General features: G+C 37.8%; 1 protein-coding gene and 1 non-coding gene across 2 annotated transcripts in view; both read right to left on the bottom strand.

Annotated features, from left to right (window-relative positions):
* Positions 1-27,772, bottom strand: part of borr (borealin-related) — a 196,568-nt gene that overhangs the window by 53,030 nt on the left and 115,766 nt on the right. The window contains exons 5-6 of the mRNA XM_068228867.1: positions 20,851-20,912; positions 10,423-10,614 (exon numbers count right to left, since the gene is read on the bottom strand). Coding sequence (XP_068084968.1) covers positions 10,423-10,614; positions 20,851-20,912 — 254 coding nt within the window. The remainder of the gene's footprint in view (positions 1-10,422; positions 10,615-20,850; positions 20,913-27,772) is intronic.
* On the bottom strand, positions 21,517-21,593 carry TRNAL-CAA (transfer RNA leucine (anticodon CAA)). Its single transcript has one exon. It is a non-coding gene; the product is annotated as a tRNA-Leu (tRNA).

Below are 27,772 nucleotides of genomic sequence, written 5' to 3'. Positions count from 1 at the left end.
GCATCATAATCCCAATCTTCAAGTAAGGAGACAGAAAGAAATGTTCCAACTATAGAGGCATCAAAATAGTTAAGAACAGTTAAAAACATAATATGGAACAAGAAAATACCAACAAAATGTAAGAGTCATATATGAAACTTATTAGTACCAATCCTGACCTATGGTTGCGAAACATAGACCGTGAGAAACAAAGATGTTAGTAGAATCCAGGCAGCAGAAATGAAATTTGTCTGTAGCACGATCGGCAAAACATGGAGGGACAGAGTCCGTAATGAGGAAATTCGCAAGCAGGCTCAAGTTGTAAGACTGCAGGACAAAATAACAGTGCAGCGACTGAGATGGTAAGGACATATGCGACGCATGGGTGATAACAGATTACCGAGAAGAAAAAAAAGTACGATCTAAAACATGAAGACAAAAGACCAAGAGGGCGACCAAGACTCAGGTACAAGGACATGGTGAAGATTGACATTCAAGAGAGGACATACTCTGGAAAGCATTGGAGAAAAGTTCAGGGACCGCAACTGGCGGAGAAGCCTCGTTTGCCGACCCATCGCTTAAGATGGAACGACGTGGGATATGTATGTATGTATGTATGAAAAAAAATTTTTTCAACCAAATTTTGTTGGTTATTCTTTGGGTTTTTGACACAACTTTGAAGAAATTTAGGGGTAAGGTTATAGGAAAAGCATTGTTTTAGGAAGTTATATCTTTTCCTAATTTAGCAGTCTTGATCTTTAGGCCCATGTAAGAAGGCTTTATATTTAGCTTGGTTAGCTTGTGCATTTAAAGATAAAAAATTCATGATGTTCCGTATTGAACTGTATTCCAATTTCCAAATTATTCCCCATAATAAGCAACAACTCAAACAAATTCAGTAATCTGAGTAAACTAGAAATTCAAGACTTCATGTCAATCTTAAAATTGGTTCTCTCGTAAACATTTTGAGACAGTGCCGAACTTTGCGTGTGCTATGCTGCTATTCAGAAGATTGCGCCTTGCTTCTTTTAAGTGACTTACCTTCTACTTCTGGATTATACACTGCCTATCCCTGTTGTTTAAATTGCCTCCAACTGTTTTTGTGAGGACTCGTTCTTTAATTTCTTTCTTACCTATGCCTTGTTTTTTGCATTTTATCCAGCTGATGATGACCCGGATTGGGGTCAAAACCAGTACCGCTTCCGCTTATAATTAAATAGGAATGTAACACTACATTCTTATATATTTGTATTGAATAGGTTGAAGTACCTTATTTTTTATTTCAATTTAATTTTGACATCTGAATGTCAGTGATTCTTGAAAAACTAAGAATTGTATCCAATTTCAACCTCAGCAAATATAATTTTTGAAATATGTAGAAATCATGGGGCCAGGGTAGGAGCCCTCTAACCCCCAAAACTGTACCATATGTATATATCTTAACATTAAGTAATTTTTTAGAATAGTGGCATTCATGTTTATTTTAATGGCATTCTTGTTTAATTTGAATAGCATTTATTCTGTAATAAGCAGGTTCTTCAACAGCTGAAGTTGACCTATTTACAGGTCGAAACCGGTACAGTTTCTTTATGTAAATAATATTGTAACTATGTAAAATAAAGCATTGATTAGGTGGAGAACTCATCCTTCATACTTGTGTACTTTAAAGGTTGTCAAGTATGAATTACAAGTTAAAAAGTATTTACTTTTATAACATGCTCAACCTTCCTATGAACAATTTTGAAGCAGAATAATGTGAAATAGTATCCTGCTTCTATATCACTTCTGTAGGGGAAGGTCATATTATTACGAACTCAAACAAGAACTGATTATTTTTCTAAAGGTGTTAACAGAGCTATATTTCTTGTGTAACTACTGTATGGTGTCTTCTAAAAAGTTACTGTAAGTGTTTTAATTAAAACTTGCTGATGTACCCGTGCTTGGCTACGGAATTCTACATTGTATACAGAATTCTAGGTTAGGTAGTGTATACCTTGTGAGCAAGATTGTATTATATTGCATAGCTCTTAACGTCTCCCTAGAAACACGACGGGGAAGTCACCAAACGTTTTCTCATATGAAGCCTGGGTTGGGGAATTTTCATTGTAATGCCTACCATCAGTCACAATCAGGTTGGGGAGTTTTCATTATAATGGCAGACACATGCTACACTCATATCAGCTTTTCTTTACAGATAACAACCATATAACGTGCATAGACGAGAGAGGTGTCACCACCAACTGCTCTAAAATCAAACCCTATCTCGCTGTATATATAAATCTTACTGGACTACATCAACAGTTGAATTGCACAGTACTCAATTTTCAATTTTAATGACAAGAGTTCTTATAACATACCAATACAAAGTATATCAACCATAGAACATTCTCAATGATCACCTAATACACATAAGAACTACAAGAGGATTGAAGAATGAATGCAACACAACATGAACTCAAATTTTAATAGACGTTTTAAAATATACCATGTTTTAATGTGTTTAATGTTCTATATTTTTTAGTGTCTTATGATGTGGCCTATATATTTTAATGTGTTTATGTACTCATGTCCATGCTCAATCAATAGGTTTTAGTTTATTCTAACCATCACCACTTTTAATCAGAGATATTTTAACGCAACATACTGCAATATATTTTACTTCCATTTTTCATTAGACATCTGGATGCTCTAACGTAACATCTTTGTAATTTTGTCTAATGACTGTAAATTTGTGTGTGCTAGCTGATGATGGCCAAAAAAGGCCGAAACCGGTACTAGTGCAATAATTCATTCACAACAAATAGTATTGATCGGTGGAACATTTTTCTTGTCTATTACATTACAAGCCGCAGACAGCCGTGATCCGTGAACACTATTAGTCTTTTTTTTCAGCGGGAGGGGAGGGGGTCGAATAGTGGAGAGTCCCAGGGCAAATCTATGCCCTTTTACTAATCTGTTTCCTAGGAGTACCAGATGAGTCTGAAAATCTCATTTCACTACATTGACGGTGGAAAAGTCTGATTTGGAGGCAAATTTTTCCTCCAAGCCTGAGGAGAAACCCCTCCTCTTCACTGTTAATTTGGAATAAAATGAATGTAGAATATAATAAAAGTGAAAGAGGAAGACTCTTTAAGAAATGGCTCTTTTCAGGGTTGAATTTTGAATTATTTAGGGAATTGTGGTGCTATAATTTGGAATAGGCCTAAATTGTAATTTAATTAATTACTAAGTGAGCCTCTGCCAAATGTACACATTGCTCATTCAAAACAGCGCGTCAGAGTAGGGATCGAATAGCTGGAATACGATGATGAACCAGTGTGTTACGTACCAGCAGTATCAGACAATGTATGAACTAGAGGAATGGCTTGCTAAAGAAAAAATTTTCTAACTCCTCAGCTATTTCCCGCCATTATTCAGTCAGGCTGTTATACTCTGTACGTAACAGTAATCCCATCTATCGGAGTTGAGGGCACCGCAAGAGGCAAAGAACATCACAACAAACAATGGTCAATGTAATGTTATTGTTGATCAATGTTACACGCTTTTGATATTGTAGACCTTCACTCTTATCATAGTTGGTACGTTAAACTGAATAAAACATAAATGAGAGGAAATTGTATTCTCTATAACTTATGTACCGTAGTATTTTTCTATAGGACCAATAACACAGGTATTTAAAAATTAAATTTTAGGTGCCTACCCCAACTACCATTTCATCCAGGGTTAGTAAAATTGTTTATAGCTTAGACTATAGTTTCTTCTTCCCCGTCTCTATATACTGATTTTTAATTCAATTCTGTTCACCCATTTTCTCGTGGCTCGGTGTTGAAGTGGACTTAGCAAAAATCAAAATTCAGGAATATCTGTGGTATCATAGCCGGTACAGTAAAAGTGTAGAAGACAAATGATCGGAAATTTAATTCTATGTAACTTTGGTTATGTAGTATTTCTTGATTTACTAGTTTCATTTCCGTATTGATAGTTCACATATGTATAGACAAAAGGTTCCACCTTATCAATACAATTTTTATTATTGTAAGAATTAACTTACAGGACCGGTTTCGACTGTTAAATAATCAGCTGTACATGAATACCTTTACATTTGTGTCAAGCATTAGTTAAAATGTCCTTTTCTAAAAGGAGATGCCATAAGGAAGCATTATGTCTAAGTGTCCAAATTGGGCATGCTGAATGTGAAATTGTTATGTATTATGATTCAGGTACTTAGAGCTTGGCGTGTCAAATCCAACGCAACCCAACCACGACAGCAATAACAACATACATCAGCATACAGTTATAGACGAGGAAGGAGCCACCACTCTGCATCAAGAAATACTTCCGTACAACCTAGACCACAACTTCCTCCAATACTTAAAGATAATATTCCACTCACAGCTGCACATACTTACCTCCGTTTATATACTGGATTTTGTTAATAATAGAAGCTTTTCACCATACACACAAGTGGAGACATTTTAATATACAATAAGACTTCCCAAGAGAGCTACAGCATTGCCTATGAACGCAAGCACTGAATTATTTATAACATTGGACTCAAACGAGAACATACGATACATACAAGACGCATACATTCATTTCTATGAAATGTTTTATATTCATTATTTTAAAGGATTTTAAAATGTACTGTGTATTTTAATGTGTTTAATGTATTTGTAATTTAGATAAGCTTAAGTTAGGTTTTACAAACAAATTCTAGTCCTAAAGAGATAGGAAAATTCTAAATTCCCATGGAGGGAATTAAGATATTTTTTACCAATAGAGCACATAAAAAATATATCAGATGTAAGGCTTTTCAGGCGTTTCCTCTATTAACCAGCGTTTTGTCTTAGGTCTGACACTAGACTCAGAGTGGGGTGTGTCAGACCCTGCCCACTGACGCTGGGGTGTATGCAGGTGAACTTATCAGAAGCCCTTATAAGAGGCACAGTCTGATAACTGCATACGGGAGATAAATCTCTACAATGGAATTATTGCCCGCCTAGCAACTGGATCATAATGCATAATTAGGGGGGCCTTATAGGCGAGATTTATTTTATTTAATTTTCTTTGTCTCGAAAAGCTGGGGGAGTGGGGATCTAATACACGAGGAAATACGGTATATAGTCTGTGAAACAGTGGCCTTAAGAATTCCTCCAAAATCTCCCATTTTAATAGACATATTATTTATTTATTTATTTATTTATTTATTTATTAGATACAGCCTATGGAGGGCCATTTTACACTAATTATTATTATTATTATTATTATTATTATTATTATTATAAGTTTAAATAAGTATAGAAGATAACAAAGGTATAAACAACAATATTAAGTAACAACAATAGTTAACAATTTTAACAGTAACAATGTAACAACAATGAAAACGGTAACTGGGAAGTGTCGGTTTCAGAAATTAGGAAGAAGAAAGGTCAAGGGTTGGAGGGACGGAAGAAAGTGAAAACCTGGAGAGGACTTCAAAGGAATCTTCTAATTTTTTTTGTTTGAAGGATGCGAAAGGTGTGAATATGTCGATATCGGGTAGTGAATTACCAAGAGTAGGGAGACTGTGGAAGATAGAGCGTTGTTGTAAGGTTAGGCGCGGATGGGACACATGATGGGTGCGCCGGTTGCGTGTAGGGCGGGGAGGAACGTGTATAGGGAAGTACGCTGGAAGAGAATTACATTTGGTGTAGCCATTGATTATTTTATGGAGGTAACATAAATCAGATAACTAAACGGCTTCTCAGGTCAAGTATACCCAGGCAGTTCATAATGTCATTTAGTTTTGTTCTTAAAAACAGGATTGCGAGTCTTAACAATGAAAGTGAAAAAGTTAAAAATACTATTTAGTTGAGATATGTTTGTGATAGCAGACGAGGACCAAATAGGGGAACAAAAGTCAATAATGGGGAGAACATACGAGACAAAGTATAATTTTAAGGCGTTAATATCATTAATTTCAGTAAACCTGTAAAGAATGCCTAGAGTACGCATAGCACGGGATTTTATGGAGTGAATGTGAGCAGAGAAGGTTAGTTTACAGTCTATTATAACACCTAGGTCTCTTACCTGAGAAGCCGATTGCAATGTATTTCCGTGGATGGTATATGCAGTGTTCATTTCTTGCTTTAGCAATGAAAAGGAGATTGTATTGCACTTCTTAAAATTGGGAGAAAGATTCCATTTCTTAAACCAGTCACCACACGAATTGAGAACAGTCTGTAATTTGTCACAGTCATCAGGCGTAGACACTTCCCTTAGGATTTTCAGGTCGTCAGCGTACAAGAGGAGGGAACACTGACTATTTCGGGTACAAAAAATTATGTCATCGATATAGAGAACAAAGAGTAGGGGTCCCAGAATACTGCCCTGAGATACTCCTGATAACACAGATAACCATGATGAGGCAGATTCAGGGAGTACCACTCTTTGTTTTCTGCCGGAGAGGAAACTTGTTATCAATGACAAGACGGGGCCGTGGATATTAAATCTGGTAGCGAGCTTATGAAGAAGAAGTGCATGATCCACTGAGTCGAATGCCTTGGCCAGATCTATATAGATTGCATCTAACTGAGATTTATTTTCCATTGCTGAAATGATGTGGTGATTGAGAACAGTGAGGTTAGTACGGCATGATTTTCCGGGAGTGAATCCGTGTTGTTCTTCAGATATGTACGGCTGTGTGAAAAAGAGGAGTCGGCGGTGGATTATCTTTCGAGGACAGTGGATAGTATTGGAACGATAGATATTGGGCAGTATGATGATATATTTGTTGCCAGATTTGAAAATAGGTGTGATATCAGCTTGTTTCCAGCTGTCGGGGAATGTACCAGTAGCCATACACAGGTTTAAAATTGTAGATAACGGTGCACAGAGAGATGCAGAAGTATTTTTGAGGAATATAGGGCTAATATCATTGGGCCCGGTGGAGCGGTTTGTTGGGAGACTATTGAGAATATTTTGTACTTCGTTAGGGGTCGTTGATATTTGTGACAGTGAGTAACTGCAAACACTATTGATTTGTGGTAGATCTGTGATAGGTGCAGGTAAAACCGCAATGCTAATAATAGCTGACTGATGGGTTCTACAGCATGATTTCTGAAATAGAAGGAAGTTAAGTTATTTTCTAAAAATTACACTTTTTGACATTCAAACAGTTCAAAATGTCATTTTTACATTCTTACCTTTTCGTTGCATGTTTTATTCTAGCACCAATTTTCTGAAATAGGGTTATGACAGTCTGTTTTGTAAGCCTAAACCTATTTAAACACTATTTTTCATTCTATATATGAAAGTGACGTCCCCTTGCTCAGAAAACTCGTGCCTGTGGTCGTTCAATAATTTGTACCACTTTGTCATCGCTTAGTATTTCTTCAAACACCTCAAAAATAACGTGAATTCCATTCGTTCTGCCACGTTGTAAGGTTATGTATTCTTAAACTTCAGTTTAAATGGTAGATGAGTGGCAGTAAAATTAATCTCTAGTTAAACTTAATCTTAAGTTTTATAATACACGACTAACAAATAAACTGAAGTCTAAATGAACCAACAGTTTAAACCTAGATTATAATACCGGCCCACAGTGGTATTAATCACAGGCAACGCCCAGACCTGTGGTGTTTTCTCACATAATGGTACAAATCACAGGCAACGCAAGCCTGTGATGTTTCGCATGCATTGGTACTAATCACAGGTACTGGAAACCCACTGTTTCTAATCACAAACCTACTGTGTACCTAACAGTGGTACTACTCGCAAGTAAAGGCCACCTATGGTGTTCCCCACATGATACTAATCACAAATAGTTTCATGGTTCTAAATCCCTTGGTTGACCTTTTTCTTTTTTTTCCCCTGCTATTTGCTTCATGTCGCACCAACACATAGGTCTCATGGCGACTATGGGATAGGAAAGGCCTAGGAATGGGAAGGAAGCGTCCGTGGCCTTAAGGGGAGTCATACACTAGTCATGCAATGTTTAGTCACCACTTAACAAAAACATGACTATTTTCTACATTATTTCAAGTAGGACATTGAAAATCAATATGATATATAACATTCTAACCTATTGTTTGATATAGTACAAATCAAAATATAATGTTAAATAGCCAAATTATTAATTAATAAATTTTGATAAAATTATTAATCACATGATTTGACACAAAACATGATAACTCTTTAAATATGAGCTTAAAGGTTGTTTTCTTTCTTTTGAATTGAAACTGACAGAATATTATAGATTATCGACTAAGATGAAATCTCTAAGTGCATTCAAATTAATTTGGCAGGTTTTTAAAAATATACATATAATTTTTATCTTATGACCTGTTTATATCATATTAAGCCTAAATTTTGTCTCGGTTCCATTATTTTTAGTTCATCCTCTATAGAATTCCTATTTGACCAACTGTGCAAAGTTTCATTTAGATCAGACAAATGGTTCTTGTATTGCATTTCTTGTTTGAAAAAAAAAAAAAAACAAGTTTTCAGGAAATCGCCTGTAAAGTTGTCACACACAGTTCTACTCACCGTTCGAATTAGAAGGCTCCACTGCCATATGTTATACCCTCTGTTTGGATGTTCTTGGATTGTTCTTCCAGTCTGAGTCTTCGCTTAGTCCTTCTAGCCTCCAAAGTTGAGTTTTACTTTTTTTTTCCAGCAGAATCTACATGTACATTGTCAAACTTGCTCAAAGCTTCCACAGTAATCTTTCCAGCTTTGATTCCCAATGCCTTCAGTACTTTTAGACTACTGCTAGCTCCATCATTAAAACTGGCCACTGCACTGTAGGTTGCTATTTTAACTATTTTATTACCATTGTATGCCGTTTTGGGACAAATGGACCAAACTTTACAGATGAACGACTCATTTTCATTTTTGTTTCTCCCTTTTAGACATCTTCTCAGTAACTCTGTTTTGCCAACCCAGATATACCTATTACTTCCAGTTAATTTCATATCTTCATGACAGTTTGCAACACAAATGTTCACTTATATTATCCACTAAAGAAGAAAAGTCTATAATCCTATATGACACGCTGTCAGTATCCTTAGCATCACTGCCAGGTGACCTAAGCTCTGGCCCAAGTTTCCTCGCTGATGCACTAGGCCTACTGGTTACGTCTATAATGACATTGCCATTATCACCTCTCTCTTCATTAGAAAAGCGATTTCCAGCAAATCTCTTTTTCTGTCTTGCAACATTCCCTTTCTTAGGCATTATAATCACAATTCACAATACAATGTAATAGAAGCACGTGGAAATTTTTAAAACAAGTACACAACAGAAACCTTGGAAACAGAAGTTCAAAGATTTTCACTCACAAAGACAACTCACTAAACCAAGGATACAGACATGGCCTACCTGTATACTAACCATGCAGCCAGTGATAAGAAAATGACGAAAAGAGAAACCACACAACCGTCTGGCGCTGTACATTTGCATCCACTGCTACGTAGCCACGCCCATCACAATGTGCAAGCTGTCACTTAAATGCAAATATCTCCAAAACTATGAGGAACACTTACATAAAACTTCGTATCTGTGTTTAGAAAGCCTCAACCTTTCGTATGAGATTTTTTAAAAATGACAAACCATCTTCAGGGCTGCTGACAGTGGGGTTCGAACCCAGTATCTCCTGGATGCAAGCTCAAAGATGTGCGCTCCTAACCGCATGGCCAACTCGCCCAGTGGTTGCCCCTTTTTAGTCACCTCTTACGACAGGCAGGGTATACTGTCGATGTATTCTTTGTGTGTCCCACCCATGGGAGAGGGAGTGAGACAGAAAGAGAGAGAGGGGAAGAAAAGAAGGGATCCGTCACTTTGAAAAATGAAGTAACGGACGAAGAAAGGCTAAGGGCCACAAAGGGGGGGGGGAATGAAAAACTTCCTAGGCCTCAAATGCTCTAATACGACTAAGGGAGGTCGGACAGGATAGATGAAAAGTGAGGAGCCTGCTACAAGTAAGTTCAAGCAATGCCAAGACTCAGCTAAAGACCATGTGGTCGCCAACCCACACTCTCAAGTTAACAGCCCCCGGGACCTCTTAGTCGACTCTTATGACAGACAGGGGATATCGTGGGTGTATTCATCTGCGTCTCCCACAGGGGGTCTAGAGAGTAAAAATGGAAGAGGTATGACATTTTGAAGAATGAAAGTATTGGTAAAGGGAAGGGCCAAAAAGGTCTGGCAGGGTCTGAACATAACAAAAGTTGCCTAAGGGAGGTCAGAGAGGAAAGACTGAAGTGAGGATCCTGTCACAACATGAAGCAATGCCAGGCTCAACTAGGGGAACTAGGTAACCAGCTGCTGTACAGATTGGCCAGTCGGCATCATTACTCTCAAAACCATAAATTCTGCAGCAAACAAAAATCCTTTTTCTCATTATTTTAATGAACTAATCATCGTGCATGGTAGCTCAATTTCACTTAGAAGTGAAGTACTTACCGAGCCATCTTGCAAGGGTATATTAACGTTGACAGTTTTATCTTCGGCAACTGACGGCACCAGCAGGGGACTCCCAGACATGGACACAACCCATTCTCCTAGGCGAGGTCGCCTCATAACAGGCATTGGTGTATTCTGGGTAACCTTAGGAGTTATCATGTTACCTGTTGGTACTGCTTTATTTGCGGGAGTCTAGTAAGACAAGAAGAATATATTATATTAATAAAATAGTGAAAATAAAAAACTGCACATCACCCCTATTATTTTAATATTACTAGACAGTTCAGTATTTGGAGGACTAAGCCTATTCACAGTACAAAAACACTTAGAGATACAGTAGAAGCCTGTTACAGCGAGTACGGGATATAACAAAAACCCCGTTTTAACAGCAGGTATTTTGTGTCCCTTCAAAATTCCTATATTGAACTCTACATTAGCCTTCGGTTACAACGATAAACCTTTCACAGACTCATCCGTTAAGAAAGATTTTAACACGTTTTATTTTCCGTTATTGGTATTTCTACATTTCAGCGTAAAAAGTTAGCAAAAAGACTTCTTCCACATACCTCTTGATATTCCACGAACTAAAGTACGGTAAATATATGATCGTTTTGCACAATCAGATTATAAAACCTTCCACGAAAAGATTGACAAACATTGCAGCAGCGGGTCTCTTGCAAACAATTTTATTGCCATCCTTATACTTTTGTTCGTATCAAGCATTCACAAGAAGCGATAGTTCTTTCGGACGTCCCAGATTATTTTCCGTTATTGATAGTTACACTCTTCAGCGTAGGTAGCTAGCAAAATGCCATCAATTTTTTTGGGTAACCCTCGATACTGCATGAACTAAAATACGGTAAATATTCGTACATTAGTGAAACCATTTTACACAATTACATTATAAAATCTTCTATGAAACGATCGACAAAAATTGCAGCAGCAGGTCTCTTGCGAACAATTTTATTGGTACCATTATCATCTCGTATCAAGAATTCATGTGAAGCGGTAGTTCCTTCAGATGTCACAAATTCGTTGAGTTGGTCGACCTGTTATGGCTATGCATTGTCGCAATGAAGAGTTCTTTGAGCTATTATTATTGCTGTCAAAAAATTGTCGTTCCTCATGGTGTGACAATCTGACGCTTTTATTTATTGCTGTCGTACGCAGAGTAAAAAAACCACTTCTTGTGTTGCTTAAGTCGTGATTTCCTTAGTTCGCATGTCTAAAATTGTTTTCTGTGTGAGATATAAACAGACTGTGCTATTATTTATTTAAAAGATAGAGTTTCTTTCCATAACGTGCGAAGAACGTGATATTAAAAGCAAACTGACTAATGTGTAGTGTTAATTTAAATTTCTGTTTGTCTTCAGTTTTTGGTGCTGTGAACAGCACTGGTCAAGCTGTTGGTTCTTTCTAAGTTGTGTTTGGGAGTCTTCGTTCCTTTTGAAAACAGTACCGGTAATAAAACAAATCCAGTTTCCTTTCGAAAAAAGTACTGGTAATAAAACAAATCCAGTTCGTTCTGCTGTGACTTAACACATTACAATGTTGAGTGGGAAACTAAAATCGTTAGATTTGGCCACAAAATATGAAATCGTGCAGGCTTGTGAGAAAAGCAGCGTGAACAAAAAGTGAAATAGGCAGGCAGTCTAATTTAACATCTTCGACTCCATTTATTTACCCTTAAAAATAAGGGAAAAAATCAAAGACGCTGTTTCAAAAGGTAGCATTCCAAGCGGGATTAAGAAACTGTGTGGCGTGGACCATGCTGACCTTGAAGCTGCCCTTTTTGGTTTGTTGACCAAGAAGCGAGCTGCAGGAGTTCCTATTTCAGGGCCAATGTTAAAATCTAAGGCACAAGACTTGGCTCTCAGACAAGTATTTCAGACTTCCAGTGCAGCGATGGATAGTTAAACCGCTTTAAAGCCAGACGTGGCATTTCGCTTCACATAATAAAAGGCGAATCGGGAAGTGTAGACGAAAAAGCCCTTGATGACTGGCTTCCAATTCTTGTGAAATTCTCAAAAGGTACGAGCCCAAAGGTGTCTACAACGCTGATGAATCTGCACTTTATGGTAGTGATAAACTGAAACCGTTTATTATTGGCAAGTCAGGCGTGCCGTTAGCATTTAAAGGCATGCGTAATATTCCGTGCACGTGTGAAGTGAACACGAAAGCATGGATGAAATCTGTGCTTTTTAAGCAGTGGCTTCAAGCATTTGATTCGAGAATGGGATGGAAGAACAGAAAAGTCTTTTCTATAGACCATTGCCCCACTCATCCAAATGTTGAGCTAAGGAATATTGAATTCGTATTCCTACCACCAAATTGTACCAGTGTGCTACAACCACTTGATCAGGGCATATTTTAAACTCAAACACTGCTTTTCATAGCATACTGGTCAACTCAATGCGTAGACTTGAGGTAAAACAAGTGCTGAAATGAAACGTACTGGAAGCTATCGCAGTGTCGTGGGAAACCATATCTCCCGCTGCAACTTCTGCATGTTTCAAACATGCTGGGTTCCGATGAAGTGAAACAAAAAGCCAAATTACTGAGGAGGAACTTCCTCATCTCAAAGTGCCACAAAGCTGGAATCGTGTCTCTTCTCAGCTGGAAGTCACCTGTCAATTTGATGTGTTTCTTCTCAGCTGGAAGTCACCTGTCAATTTGATGATTACGCAAAAGCTGACCAAGGTGTGCCTGTGTGCGGGGATCTGAATGAGAGTGAAATTCTTGAGCTTGTTAAGCCAACTAACTCACGTGATGAATCCGACGAGAGTGAGGAGGCCGGGGACATCACAGACGTACCAACATAGTCTGCAGTCATGAGTGTTTTAGATGTTTGAAAAACATTTTATGCAATAAATGACACATCACTAGACGATTTAGTGGCTATCCAGCGAGTGGAGAGTTTTGCGATAAGGAACACCACTGCCGGCACAAGACTGAAGCAAGCAACTTTGGACTACTTCCTGAAGCCTCTGTAAGGTAACTACTGTATTCAAATTCAGCGTTGTGAATGCAAACTTTAAATGCAAATGTAATATAGCCTAGAATAGTTTTAACTTTCATTTTGCATGGTGATACATTTTTAATCACTGCACTTTTCGCCATTTTTGGTAACTGGTCCCTTGTTTGAATTATGCTGGTGTGTGTTATTTTGCATTATAAAAAGTTGTGCGTTGAAACTCAATTCATGTCCTGTCGATCAAAGACTGACAATTGACCATTGCAATTAGAGTATTAACGGTGCGTGCTAAGTCGCCAGGCATGCTGGGATATATAGGAATGTAAACAAAAATGGTTTCATGACCAGTGGATGTTGCGTGTGTATTAACTGCTAAAGTATGAAGCACATCTCTGCCTTTATTCAGGGAGCTCTGTAGAGTACAATAAAATGAAAAGCAGAAGTGTACGAGAAGACAGGAGAGAAATTTCTTAAGGAAATTGACAGTTTTTACATTTATTACTGTATGATAACCTGTAAGTAAACACCATCTGCAATGTTTGATTTATGACTATCTTCGCATATTATTATCAGTAGCGAATTCTCGCAATATTGGAAGCAAATAACAGATCAATATTATTGAATTCCTAATATGTTTTCGTGCAATAAGAAACAAATTTCCATTGCACTGCTATCATTTTTAAATCAAATCATGTGCATAAATCCAACTCAACATAACCTATGCAAATAAGGCAGTAAATACATTACAAAAATTATGTAGAAGAATATTGCAATCTTTTTTCCATGTTAATTTTGCCTTACTGTGCATTTCTCCTCCTAGAATATCTCACACTGCTAGTCCAACAACCACAACTGCTGGTTGACTTTCCTCCACATTAAAATAAAATTCTATCAAACCTTGCCAAATCTTCAGCAATATTGAACAGTCTTTGAAGAGATTTGAAATTGTTCTTGTAAAGTATTGAACAGGAAGAAAAATGTGATTGTGTACAACGGGCATTTTTACTCGTGTGTTGCAGAAGGCCAGATTTAAATTGAACACTATCATCCATATCGATTTCTCACTAAGTCCACTACACACACTAGCGAGTTATCTTGCGCTGTTGATTATTAAATGAAATGAAATGAAATGAGAGAGAACATGCCTTCATAATTCTTCTTCTTCTTCATCATAAGTGTTTAAGTAACGTGACATAGCTTTCGTTAGCTCGGTCAAAATACAGGCCGAAATAACCGATTTCAGTAATGACTATGTAACTGGCCTTATGTACCACTAACTACTTTTACCAGTTTTCGGAAACGCCAAGGTGTCAACATTTAGTCCCGCAGGAGTTCTTTTAAGTACCAGTAAATCTATAGACACGAGGCCGACATATTTCAGAACCTTCAAATACCACCGGACTGAGCTAGGATCGAATCTAACCTACCAAGTTGTGGTCAGAAGGCCAGTGCCTCAACCATCTGAGCCACTGAGCCCGGCAGTTTAGGTACAGTAAATAAATAAAAATGTGATACATCTCAAGGTACAATAGAACGCATCACTGATTTCAAAGATTAGTTTATTACCATGTCGGGTTAAATTTCAGAAAGGCTGTTCCCTCAAATTTTCAGCGAGATTAGTATGATTATTATTACAGTATTATTTTGCTGGGACATACAATGTGTTTCCATGATACGTGCATGGTGAAGTATTTGTATTTTTGCGTATCTTTTCTGAAATGTAAGGAAAATCGGGTATAACGACAATCCGCTATAGCGAGTAAATTTTTCGCCGTTGTAAATTCAATCTCAAGATAAGCAAACTCAAAACAGTAGTGATACCAATAAACAGAGAGGGACGACCAGCAAACATCATGCTAGGAAACCATCCATAGAAAGTGTGGAAAGTTTTACATACCACGGCAGTGTAATATCTCGAGATATACTAGCCACAAAGGAGGTGGAAAATAGAGTGCAGAAGAGCTCTCACTTTTACCAGCATGTATGAACACTCCTCTAGGATCCCAAAGTACCAACAAAATCAAAGCTGGTGACGTTCAATCAGTACTTCATACCAATCTTAACCTAAGGTATTGAAACCTGCACCCTCACTAAGAATGACTCGTCAAGGTTGCAGGCATCCAGGATGAAGTTCCTTAGGTCCACAATTCAAAACACCAAACTGGACAAGTTGAGGAATGATGTGGTTAGGGCATAAAATGAGGATGGAGTCAACAAGGATAGCATGTTAACTTGGAGCGACATGTGACAGGGATTACATAAAATCAGCTTCATGGTCCGTATCATACTTTAATAAATACTTAATTGTGAATCTATTGTTTTCCAGCTAGTCGATACAATGATGGCTTAAGGCAATTTAATGGTTAAAAGTGGTACATATTTCATATATTATCAACATCTTCAGCCACATAACACTGTTTAGATGAAAAATATATAAATTGACACTGGTCATAACATAATTTTAAGGACACTTTCTCTTAAGCATTACTTTGTCTATTTATATATTTTTCATCTAAACAGTGTTATGTGGCTGAAGATGTTTTAAGGACACTTCCTCATAAGCATTACTTTGTCAATTTATATATTTTTCATCTAAACAGTGTTATGTGGCTGAAGATGTTGATAATATACAAAACATGTACCACTTTCAACCATTAAATTGCCTTAGGTGGTGGTGGTGATTATTGCTTTAAGAGGAAGTACAACTAGGCAACCATCCTCTATATAACACTAATCAGAGGGGAAAATTGAAGGGATCCGACACTTCGAAAAATGAAGATATCGGTCAAAGAAAGACAAGGGCCACGAAGGGCGTGAAAATGAAAGACTCCCTAGCCCTCGCAAACCTAATAGCGTCGGGGTTGGAAAAGAACAAGAGTTGACCAAGAGAGGTTGGATAGGATAGATGAAAGTGAGGAGCAAGTAAGTGGAAGCAATGCCAGGACTCAGCTAAGGGCCCCGTGGTTGCCAATCCCCGCTCCAAAGTTCAGATCCCCTGGGGCCCCTTTTAGTCGCCTCTTACGACAGGCAGAGGATACCGTGGGTGTTATTCTACCACCCCCACCCACAGGGGGGTTAAATTGCCTTAAGCAATCATTGTATCGACTAGGTGGAAAATAATACTTAATTGTGAATGTGACAGGGAAACTGATGGTGGGAAGACCAAGAACCCACTGGATAGACATCGTAAAGATGGACATTGCAGATCGGGGAAGGACACTGGAGGACGTCATTAAGAACAGAAAGTATCTCAATAAGACAGAATGGAAGAGGCTCGCCAGCAGTACCCGGGAAACTGGAACTGTTAAATGATGATCATGTAAATTCTCGCTATAACGGACTTCTACTGTATGATAAAAGGCTGCATACATCTCTACAGGTACTATACACACAAGTTTCCTTTGGCACTCAACTCCCCAGAACTGACTCTAGGTTTTGTTTGATCAATGCAGTTGAGGCCTAGAGAACAAGCTGGTGCTTATATGGGAAAAGTATTAACACCAGAAAGAGAATCTAACTCTGCATCACATCCCAATGCACCTTGCTGAAATAAGTACCAACATTCCCCACAAAATATGACAACGTGATTGAGCTAAAGAATGCTGATTATTTTACTTTCCCATACTAGCTAATGAAAGTCATTTCAATATCTCAGTCTGTAAGAGAGCATTTATTAGAGATTTCAACATAAGAAAGGAAATATTATGACCATTAAGATTCCCCACATACATTTTTGTTACATTACTGCAAATAGGTGAGGGCCGCAAATTGCATGCACGACCGGCATAAATACCTATAGCACCATACTTTTCATTTCTATTTCTCTGAAGTTCAACATGCACATATCCAGTACCTAGTCCAGCCATAAATACTGTCACAAATGTTTGGCTTGGGCCGTAGAACCAGTTTTCCATGTAACAAGCAACCCTTGCACTAAAGGTTAGTCCTGACCAGTAAGTGTTCAACAAAAAAAGAGAAAAGTGGATCTTCTTTGCTTAAGTATGGAGTCAAAAGATAAGAATTTATGAAAAACAACTTTTTATGATAGAGCATCAATCCAGCATTTTAGGAACCTCTATTAAAAGGATCTCTAACGTAGTGCAACAAAAATCTTGAACATTATGTTATATATATCATATGGTATGTATATATTTTTAATATTATTGACACTACACTGTCTTCCATTGCTTTTACAGAAATTATTTCATTTAACCAACCTTAACTTAAAATTCTATTGATTGTACGTACAGTTTTTAAGACGATTGTGTCGTTACATTGTTTATTTCATTCAATACATTTGTGTAATTTGCTTCATGCCTGATAACCTACGATTTAGGTCAAAACTAGTCCCTGAATGTTAACATAAATGTGTATCATTTATAATTTGTATTGAAAAGGTGGACACTAAATATAAAATATTTAACTATTATTTTACTTAAGCATGGAGTGGTTGAAATATGCAAGCAGGGTAGCTTTAATTGCCTTGCTGAAAATCAGCAAAAGGTTTGACTACCAGACAATCAACAATTTACTCAGACAGGCAGCATAAAAGATTGCACAAGAGTTAGTTGTCCTCGCACTGCGAGAACAGTGGCAGCCCGTATCTGACGAAAACCCACCCAGAAGCCGAGACAATGGCATGGGAACTAAACATTTCACCATAATGATATTGAGGCCCGGTTTCTTCAACGAATGTTAAGTGTTAACTCTGCTGTTAAGGAGACTTCACACATAATTTAACAAAATGGTTGTCTCATCAAGAATTGTTAATACTTGTGTTAAATTAACCTGGCAGCAGCCCTGTGTTAAACCTCTTAACAGCTGCTAAAATTTCAAAATGGAGGCATGTAGAAGACGTAAGTTTGAAGCTTTACTGCTGTATGAAGACTATTTATAAACTGAAGAAGGCAAAGGACGAACCATACTAAGAAATAACGACTTCATAGAGTTGTCAGAAGAAATATTTCTAATTACCAAAGCCATAATGAACAAGATACTAGACGATATTGAAAATAGGTTAGAGTTCCAACAGTGAGGACAAATATCATGAGGCAGGACCCGCTTCAGACCACATGGAGGTGATAGAACACTAAAATGCGAACACATTGTACTAAAACTTGTTAGGTCCGCAACCTAATAATTTCCGAAAAATTTATGAATCCCCAGATTCTAATGCAACGTGTACTGGTATATATTTGAAGAGTTGCAATCCAGACAAGTGGAGCAGTGGCCGAGTGGTCATCGTACTTGTCTCCGAACCGCGACGACGGTGAGTTCGAGTCCCGCCCAAAACTTACTTTTTTTAAATACAAATGAAATCATTATTTCAGAGAATGTGAAGGTAAAAATGCAAATAAAATTAATAATCAAATTGCAGTGAAACTTCATTTTCTACCTAAAATGTATATATACATACAGACAGAGAAAGAGATCCCACCTCTACTGCCTCAAGGGCAGTGTCCTGGAGCTTCAGACTGCGTCGGGAATACAACTGGGGAGGATGACCAGTACCTTGCTATGCTGACGAGGGGGGATGGGAGGATTGGAAGGGATAGAAAAGGAAGAGGGAAGGAAGCAGCCATGGCCTTAAGTTAGGAACCATCCCGGCATTTGCCTGGAGAAGCGGGAAACCGCGGAAAATCACTTCCAGGATGGCTGAGGTGGGAATCGAACCCATCTCTACCTAGCTGACCTCGTACCACTTTTCAAATTTCATGGCAGAGCCGGGAATCGAACCTGGGCCTCTAATCACAGCCAATCACACTAACCACTACCCCACAGAGGCAGACATATTAATTTATTTTGTACAACGATTATAGCTGGGACGAGATTCGAACTCACGTCTACGAGGTTCGCAGACAAGTACGGTAACCACTTGGCCACCACTCCATTTCGCTGTGATGTAACTCCAAAGTATATATGGCTTGCACTGGAATCGGGGTTTCATCAATTTTTCAGCAGTTATTAGGTTGTTGGCCTGACATGTTGAAGTAAAATTTGTTAGCCTCTTTGGGTTTTATCACCTCCACTTTGTCCGAAGTGGATTCTGTGTAATGACATCTGACCCCATTTTTTTCGAAAACTGAAGTATATTGACTTAAACCCTTATACACGAGTTACCTTTGAGTGTCTCCTCACAGGTACATTGAAGCTCGGTGAAATCAGATGACCACAGGGTTTGGCCTCCACTTGTTAGATTTTATGCTTGACACTTTTGATGTAACTGTAGGCGACTATGTTCACAAGTGCAGGAAAAGAGTGTGTAGAATCCTGCAAAGAATTCCTGCTGCTATTGCAGCAATAACAAGGCATTACATTATTTTCCCCGCAATAAAGGAATGCCAGAAAATTAATCAAATCGTATCAATTACCGGTGATAAGAATATAAGAATAGCCTATTCTTATAGGCTATATCGAATGTTGTGATATAACAGTCCGTTCTCTCACTTTTTAAGCACACTCGCATAATTTTAAATTAAAACTATAACAACATTTGCCTCACATTCTTCATAATAACACTTTTGTTGCCTCTTACTTCACACGTTTATGTCTTATCAGTCTCCGCTAACCATAACCTGTAATAATGTCAACCATGTGTCTGTGTGACAAAATACTACTACACCAAACCGCTAGGAGCGCTTTAAGTAAAGAAACAAAAGACGCTCACTGCCAAACACGTTCAGAAATCTCACGGAAACTTGTTGATTTGTCTTAACAATTGTTTTGTAACAAATGTTGGAAATGTGTTTGTGAAACAGGGCACTTTTAAACAAAGTGTTAAATTAATAACAATTGTTAGTTAATATTTGTTAAGTAAAATTTAACAGAGTTGAAGAAACTGGGCCTGAGAGTAATTTCTGATGACTCTGGGGTAATAGCTTATCAGCAGAACTCTGGACATTTCCAATGCTGTAGCTTAAGCAGCAGAGGAAACATCAAGACAGCTCCAGCAGCAGTATGCCAACAAAGGGCATCAAGAATTCTCTTCACATTATGAGAAAATCTTCACTACTCAAGAGAGCTTTAATCTTCAGAATGATAAGGTAGATGAGGCAAGTTCTCAGGAAGCTTGTGAGAGTTTCTAAGGTCCAGAGAAGTCACCACCCCTCCTCAGTCAGGGTTTGGTGATGTGTAGGTATGAGGTCCTCACCAGCCTTCATTTTTGTGAAAAATGAAAATCTAGAAGCATTATATTCCTTATTTTGATTGGGTACAGTCATGAACCCAAAGATTAATATAGGCTAAATAGTTTAAAAAATAAAATTCCCTAATTTTCCTAAGAAAAATGAGAACATGTCCAACAAAGTTATAACTAACTAACTCACTCTCTCTTTAAGAGCACAGAGATAGAGTACAGTAAAATAAACACATTATATGATGGTTACGTAGCACTGAATTTTTATTTTCTGTTATTAAAGCAGGTTCAGACATGATCTAAATACTTTGATACCAACCTGATAGTGCGTTCCCACACGGCTCGTGGATTCACTGCGTTTTAATGTATTTTCCTGTGGAACTGAAACGAAAACGATCCAAAATTAAATTTAGGGCAGAATTCATAATCAGCATTTATACATAAGTAGAACCCTTAAGTAACAAGGGATCACATAATAAGTATTCAGTTATACGGATTTACATTTCATAGACAGCACTTAAAGAGCACACTCATTGATACAGTATCACTGGAGATGTGGCAATGCTGTATATCATGCCCATGCTTCCCGGATTGTGTAGTTCTGGCTACCGAATAGTAGGATGATGTATTGTGTTTTGTTTATCGAAGGACATCACGCGACATTTGTGAGGTTAAAAGATAGTCTATACACTATATTGTATTTGGTTATCAGAATGGATAACAAAACAGCGAGCTGAGACGACACCTGCAAAACTTGCATCGAAGCACGTGCACGTAATATAGAAGAAGCTGACCGATGCAGTTTCTCATCAGAATATGAATGACTTGGGAAAAACTTGTTGTGGACAATGCAAATTACGAAAATGCCCAGTCTAATTTTCTTCTTAATATAATATGTTTATCGAAACAGATTTCAACGTATTAGGTCGTGTTACGTACATGTAGTACGTGTTGAAGAGATGTTAAGTACAGAACAAAAATGGCCAGCCGGACACCAGTGGGATCCGAACCCACAACCTCCCGATTTTGCGTCGGTTGCTCTACCGATTGAGCTATGGTGGCCTAGGCCATTTTTGTTCTGTTTTGAAAGGATCTGAGCTACAGGTCTGGCACTGCTGCTAGCACACTGTAGAGTGCGTTTAAGTCGCCCGTTGTGGGGCATGTCAATGAATATTGAATTTTCACGACCGCATTGTAATCGAAACAGACTTTCAACATATTAGGTCGTGTTACGTACATGTAGTACGTGTTGAGATGTTAAGTACAGAACAAAAACGGCCAGCCGGACACCAGTCGGATCCGAACCCACAACCTCCCGATCGGTTGCTCAGATCCTTTCAAAACAGAACAAAGGTGGCCTAGGCCATAGCTCAATTGGTAGAGCAACCGACGCGAAATCGGGAGGTTGTGGGTTCGGATCACACCGGTGTCCAGCTGGCCATTTTTGTTCTGTACTTAACATCTCTTCAACACGTACTGCATGTACGTAACACGACCTAATACGTTGAAAGTATGTTTCAATTACAATGCGGTCGTGAAAATTCAATATTCATTAATATGTTTATAGTTATCCAGGTACTCGAACCTACACAAATATTCATCCAAATGTAGAATATCAAGCCTTACAACGCTTTTAATGATTTCACAAATATATCCGTAGCCATTACATTGTAATAGACCTAATTACTTCCCCAATAAAATGTAAATAGTATGTTTTGATGTGCAATGCCATAATTTTAGAAACTTCTGATATAATCCAGCAAACGATTGGTTGACTAACATGATAAAATTAGTACAAATCAACCTTTAAATGGTGGTAGTGCAACACATTCATTTTATATATAACTCAGTATAGTTCTACTATTCCATAGGCCTGCAGTCTTAACTAATCAACTTGTGACACGTTTCCAATTAAGCAAAATACCGGTAATGATGGTGATATTAACAACAACAACAACAATAATAACCTGATAATAAAAGGTGGCATGAAATCTCAAAACAATATCTTCATTAACGGTGAGTTAGAGAGTCCTCTAGAGGTTACATTCACTCTCAATCAAAGGTACAAGAATATTCATAACTCTAAAACGAAACCTTCATTAAATTGTTATCACATTACATTTCGACAGGATTTTCTATCTCTACTGTGTACACGGAAAGCATTCTGTGAATGAAATGCAAACATATTCAGCAAAATCATTATCCTCCATTTTGCTGCAACATAAGCGAGTGCTTTAAGAGTGTGTGTGAGGTCCACTTATAGCAATAAGTGGGACACTTAAGTAGGTAATATGAAATGAAACCTGGCTTATAAGGGGCACTTATGTGTAAGTGCTGCCTATGAAGTCTGCCCATAATATTCTGTACTCAGGAAAGTCTGTCTGTCTGTTAGGTCATCAGCCCAGAGGCTGGTTGGATCCTCAAATAGCACCACCAAAGGTTATGCGGTTATAAGGAAACCGCAAAAACCAATGGCAGCACCAAAATGAGGCGTACTAGGCAAGCCGAGGAGTGAGGTAGTTTGCCATTGCTTTCCTCACTGGGTCAGAAAGTGCTATTGCAGCACGACTGACCCTATGAGCAACACCTTTCATAACACTCAGATGCACTAGCCGTGCTCTGAATGTCATTACTTAGCACCACCCATACCCCAGCAGCTTCCAAACTGTCACAGCCATGGATGAGACTGGGACTTTGGTGAAAGCTACACTTTATTCTGGCCTGTGCCAAGAGATGGATACAAAAGTACTGTATCCATCAAGAAATGGCAGCAGGCAACTCAGGAAAGTATCAATGAATATTACATACATCTTCATTATAGACTTATGCCTTTAAATATTACACGAGTTATACCTAGGAAGATCTGTAGCAAATGTAGGGGGTGAGGATATAGCAAGACGAAATTACATGTCATGTTTTTACGGCTGGATGCTCTTCCTGATGCCAACCTCAAGTGAGGAGATAGTGAAGAAATGAATGATTGATGATGAATGAAACTGGGTAAGGAGATGGAGGGAACTACCCTGGTATTTGCCTGGAAGTGAAAATGAGGAAACCATTCTCAGGATAGCTGACTGGGGCTGGAATCCTCATCTGCCAAATTCAGAGCTTGTCTCTGAAGCCATGGCGAGTTAAGTACATGGCCACTCCACTCGGTTAAGAAATCTATAGCATACTAGCTGATGTACCCGTGCTTCACTTCGGAATTCTATGTTAGGTAGTGTACATGTTGTAATATTGTATTAAAGTGCATAGCTTTTAACGTTACCCTAGAAGCGCGATGGCGAATTCGCCATACGTTTTTCTCATGTGAAGACTGGGTTAAGGAATTTTCATTGTAATGGTAGGCCCCCTTGCCTACCATCAGTCACAATCAAGTTGGGGAATTTTCATTGTAATGTTAGACCCTCTTGCCCTCCAGTCACAATCAAGTTGGGGAATTTTCATTGTAATGGCAGACATTCACTCCTGACTTGTCTTTTTACATCCTCAGAAAACCTATCTTAGTTGTTTTCCCAACTGAAATCAACACACGTCATTACAATGTTACTAGTAATGTTGCGATTAAAAGCAATGCTATCATATGAAATACTTGAGCAAATGAAAAACCACACACATTCTCACTTTTAACGAACAGTAATATGCTGCTCTAACAGTCCAATGTTCCAGAGCTGGAATGACCAGGACACAGACAGCCATGAACACCACTCTATTATTCCATTAAGTGTGCACACTGCTCATTTCAATCAGCACCTCAGAGTAGGGATTGAATAGCTGGAGTACTATGATGAACCAGTGTGTTACATACCAGCAGTACCAGAAAATGTATGAACTAGAGGAATGGCATGCTAAAGAAGAAAGTCATCTAACTCCTCAGCTATTTCCCGGCAATATTCAGGCAGGCTGTTATAGGCTCCGTGCGTTGATGGAAGAAATACACCGCTGCTCTGCGAGTGGCAAACACTAAGTTAGCGCGTGTCACTGCGCGAATATCTGCTGTAATCTCACCGCATGCTGCAATGGCCAACTAAACAATAACAGTGGGACTTCAAAACAACAAATATCGGCCTAATGCTTCCAATCTTGCAGGAAGTATAATATTTGCAAAAAAGAAATGTTTGCGGGAAGTAACAACAGTAATAATTGCTAATGTGATAAGAGAAACAACGGTTCACGAGATACCCTGCCATTTCACTATAGAGGCAAGGCAGTGATTCATGTCTCTGTAGTGATAATGAAGTTCATGTACACATTCAACAAGGCTGTCTTAAGAAAAACTATATAGGGTGAAGTAAGGTTATTTGGTGATAATGTTTTAAACGAATGCCACCACCAAACCTTGTCTGTTTTTGTGCTCATCTGTTGTCAGCTCGGTGTCCTGGGTTTTTCCTTTGTCCCGTGCTCAGGTATAATCCTTGGATTCTTTCACTTACTGAGGTATGAGATTTTGTAACTCAGCTGTAGTGATTTGGCAAGTGCAGACTTATTAAATGCAGTGTGCTGTTCAAGTGAAATAAACTTTGGCAATAAACCGTTTGTTTTAGTTAGTATTGGTGTCGAACTGTTCCTAAGAAAGCGAGTTATTTTTTTGCATTGAGAGAAAAGTTTAATGCTGTAACAATTTTTGGGACAAACCTTAAGAAAATACCGTAATATTTAAGCAGTTTCTACTCAGCTGATGGTAACCCACAAAACGTTATTTTCTATTTCCAGCTTGGTTCATTAAATGCTGAAGGAATGAGAATTTTATATATATTTCAGTTTTAGGTAGTGTAAATTAACAAATTTCATCATCATTTTCAGAAAATAGACCGTCAACAAATTAGCTTACGGTGAAATGCTAAAAAACCCAACATGAAACGAAAGCCTCGACAACATGATAATCCTTAAGTGTACAAGCAGTACAAGAGTGCAGACTTAGTTGAGGCAGCTAGAATAGTGACTGAAGGTAAAATGACAGTGCACCAAGCCCCAAAATTTAAAGGTTTTTCGTGGTCGTCTCTCAAATGATGGCTCCAAAACAGTGAAGAAAGAGATATTGTAGAAGGTATCTTACCCAAACTTCGATTACATGTGAAATCACCCCAACGATAAACCAAACCAGTTTAATTTCCGTTCATTGTTCAATCCTGCATTTATTTCAAATTTCTCCCATGCCAACATAACAGGCGGATTTAGAAAGGCTGGAATAGTGCCTTTTTAACCAAAGTGTGATCTCTTCTGTAGCTATTGCCTCATCTCTCGTGACAGATCTTTCTCAGAAATAAGCGAATCTGCAGACTCAAATTCCAATGTTGAGCACTTCCTTCAGCTTCCCAGACAACCAAGACGTGATCACAAAAAACAGAAGAGACTCTTCCGAGAGGTGTCACACTCCTATCGAGCAGCGACAGTAGTAGGAAAGATGACCTAACAGCGCTCATGTTGACTTACTGATTCCTGGACCTTCAGGTGTAAAGTTTGATAATGACTGAATATGTGTCATATGCAAAAAAATCGTGCTCTAATGATTAAAAATGCAAAACTTTGGAAAAGTGGATTCAGTGCAGCTTTTGTACACATACTATGCATAAAGATTGCCAATCACAAGATAGTGATGACATAATCATGTGAATGTGTCACGTGTGTTGTGAAGACTCATCATAAGACAAAAACTCCTGTGAAATGTAGTTATACAACTCCTGAAAATAAAAAGGGTTTTAAAATAACTATCACCAAATTACCTTGCTACTATCACTAAATTACCTATATGTATCACCATATAACCTAACTCAATTGAGTTGCATAAAATCATAAAGAATTCAAGATGAAGTTATTGCAAGAATGCATTCATGATCAAAACCTTCAGTTAATGTTCTGTTCTATATGATACATGGAATTTAAAAGAAATAAATCCTGTATTTTCCCTCATTATTTTGCTATAATCTAAAATTATCACCAAATTACCTTACTTTACCCTATATATATACACACACACATACATATATAAAATAAGAGTTTTATCTGTACATTGCTCAGAATTTGAAAAGAATGATATTTCTGTATCGGTCAAGTCTATAATAACAAGGAAATGCACTTTTTACTTTTCCGTAATGTCTGTCTGTACACGCATCGTGAGAAAACGGCTGAAGACAATTTAATGAAAATTGGTATGTGAAGTTGGAGAGTGAGCCACTACAATCTAGGCTATAAATCATTTTACTCATGCTGAGTGAAATGGTAGTTTAAGGGAAGGCCTAAAATTTAATTCTCAAATATTTTTATTATTAGGGGTCCTTACATAAAATCAGCTTCATGGTCCGTATCGCACTTCAATAGATTCACAATTAAGTATTTATTTATTTTCCACCTAGTCGATACAATGATTGCTTAAGGCAATTTTTAATGGTCAAAAGTGGTACATGTTTCGTATATTATCAACATCTTCAGCCACATAACACTGTTTAGATGAAAAATATATAAAATTGACAAAGTAATGCTTTAGAGGAAGTGACCTTAAAATTAACATAATTTTAAAAATTGCCTTAAGCAATCATTGTATCGACTAGGTGGAAAATAAATAAATACTTAATTGTGAATTAGGGGTCCTATCGAGAAATACTACATAATGAAAGTTAGAGAATTAAATTTCCGATCATTTATGTCATACATTGTCACTGTACTGGCTTTGTTAACAAAGATATTCATGAGTTTGTATTTTTATTGCCAAGTCCATATCAACGCCGATCCACGAGAAAATGGGTTAACAGAATTTAATGAAAGTCTGTTTATAGTCGGGGAGTAAGAATCTACAGTCTAAGCTATGAACAATTTTATTCACCCTTTTGAAACTGTACTTTAAGGGAAGGAGCGTAAAATTTAATTTTTAAATACCTATGTCATTGGTCCTATCAAGAAATACTACATAACATAAGTTACAGAGAATACAATTTCCGACCATTTATGTTTTATTCAATTTTACCGTACCGACTCTGATAAGAGTGGTATTTCAGAGTCGGAAGAAAACTAAATGCGAAGCCCTACAATATTGAAAGCCCATAACATTGATCAACAATAACATTGCACTGACCACTGCTGTGATCTTTGTTATGCTGCCGCTCAACTCATATAGACGAGACTATTGCTGCGTACCGAGTATGACAGCCTGACTGAATATTTTCGGGAAATAGGGGAGTTAGAAAACCTTGTTTAGCATGCCATTCCTTTGGTTCATACATATTCTGATACTGCCGGTACGCAAC

The sequence above is a fragment of the Anabrus simplex genome, chromosome 8 (genome assembly GCF_040414725.1).
Source record: "Anabrus simplex isolate iqAnaSimp1 chromosome 8, ASM4041472v1, whole genome shotgun sequence".
NCBI classification, from domain to species: Eukaryota; Metazoa; Arthropoda; class Insecta; order Orthoptera; family Tettigoniidae; genus Anabrus; species Anabrus simplex.
Note: the sequence above shows the minus strand (reverse complement) of the source record. Positions and strands in the feature narration are given on the sequence as shown.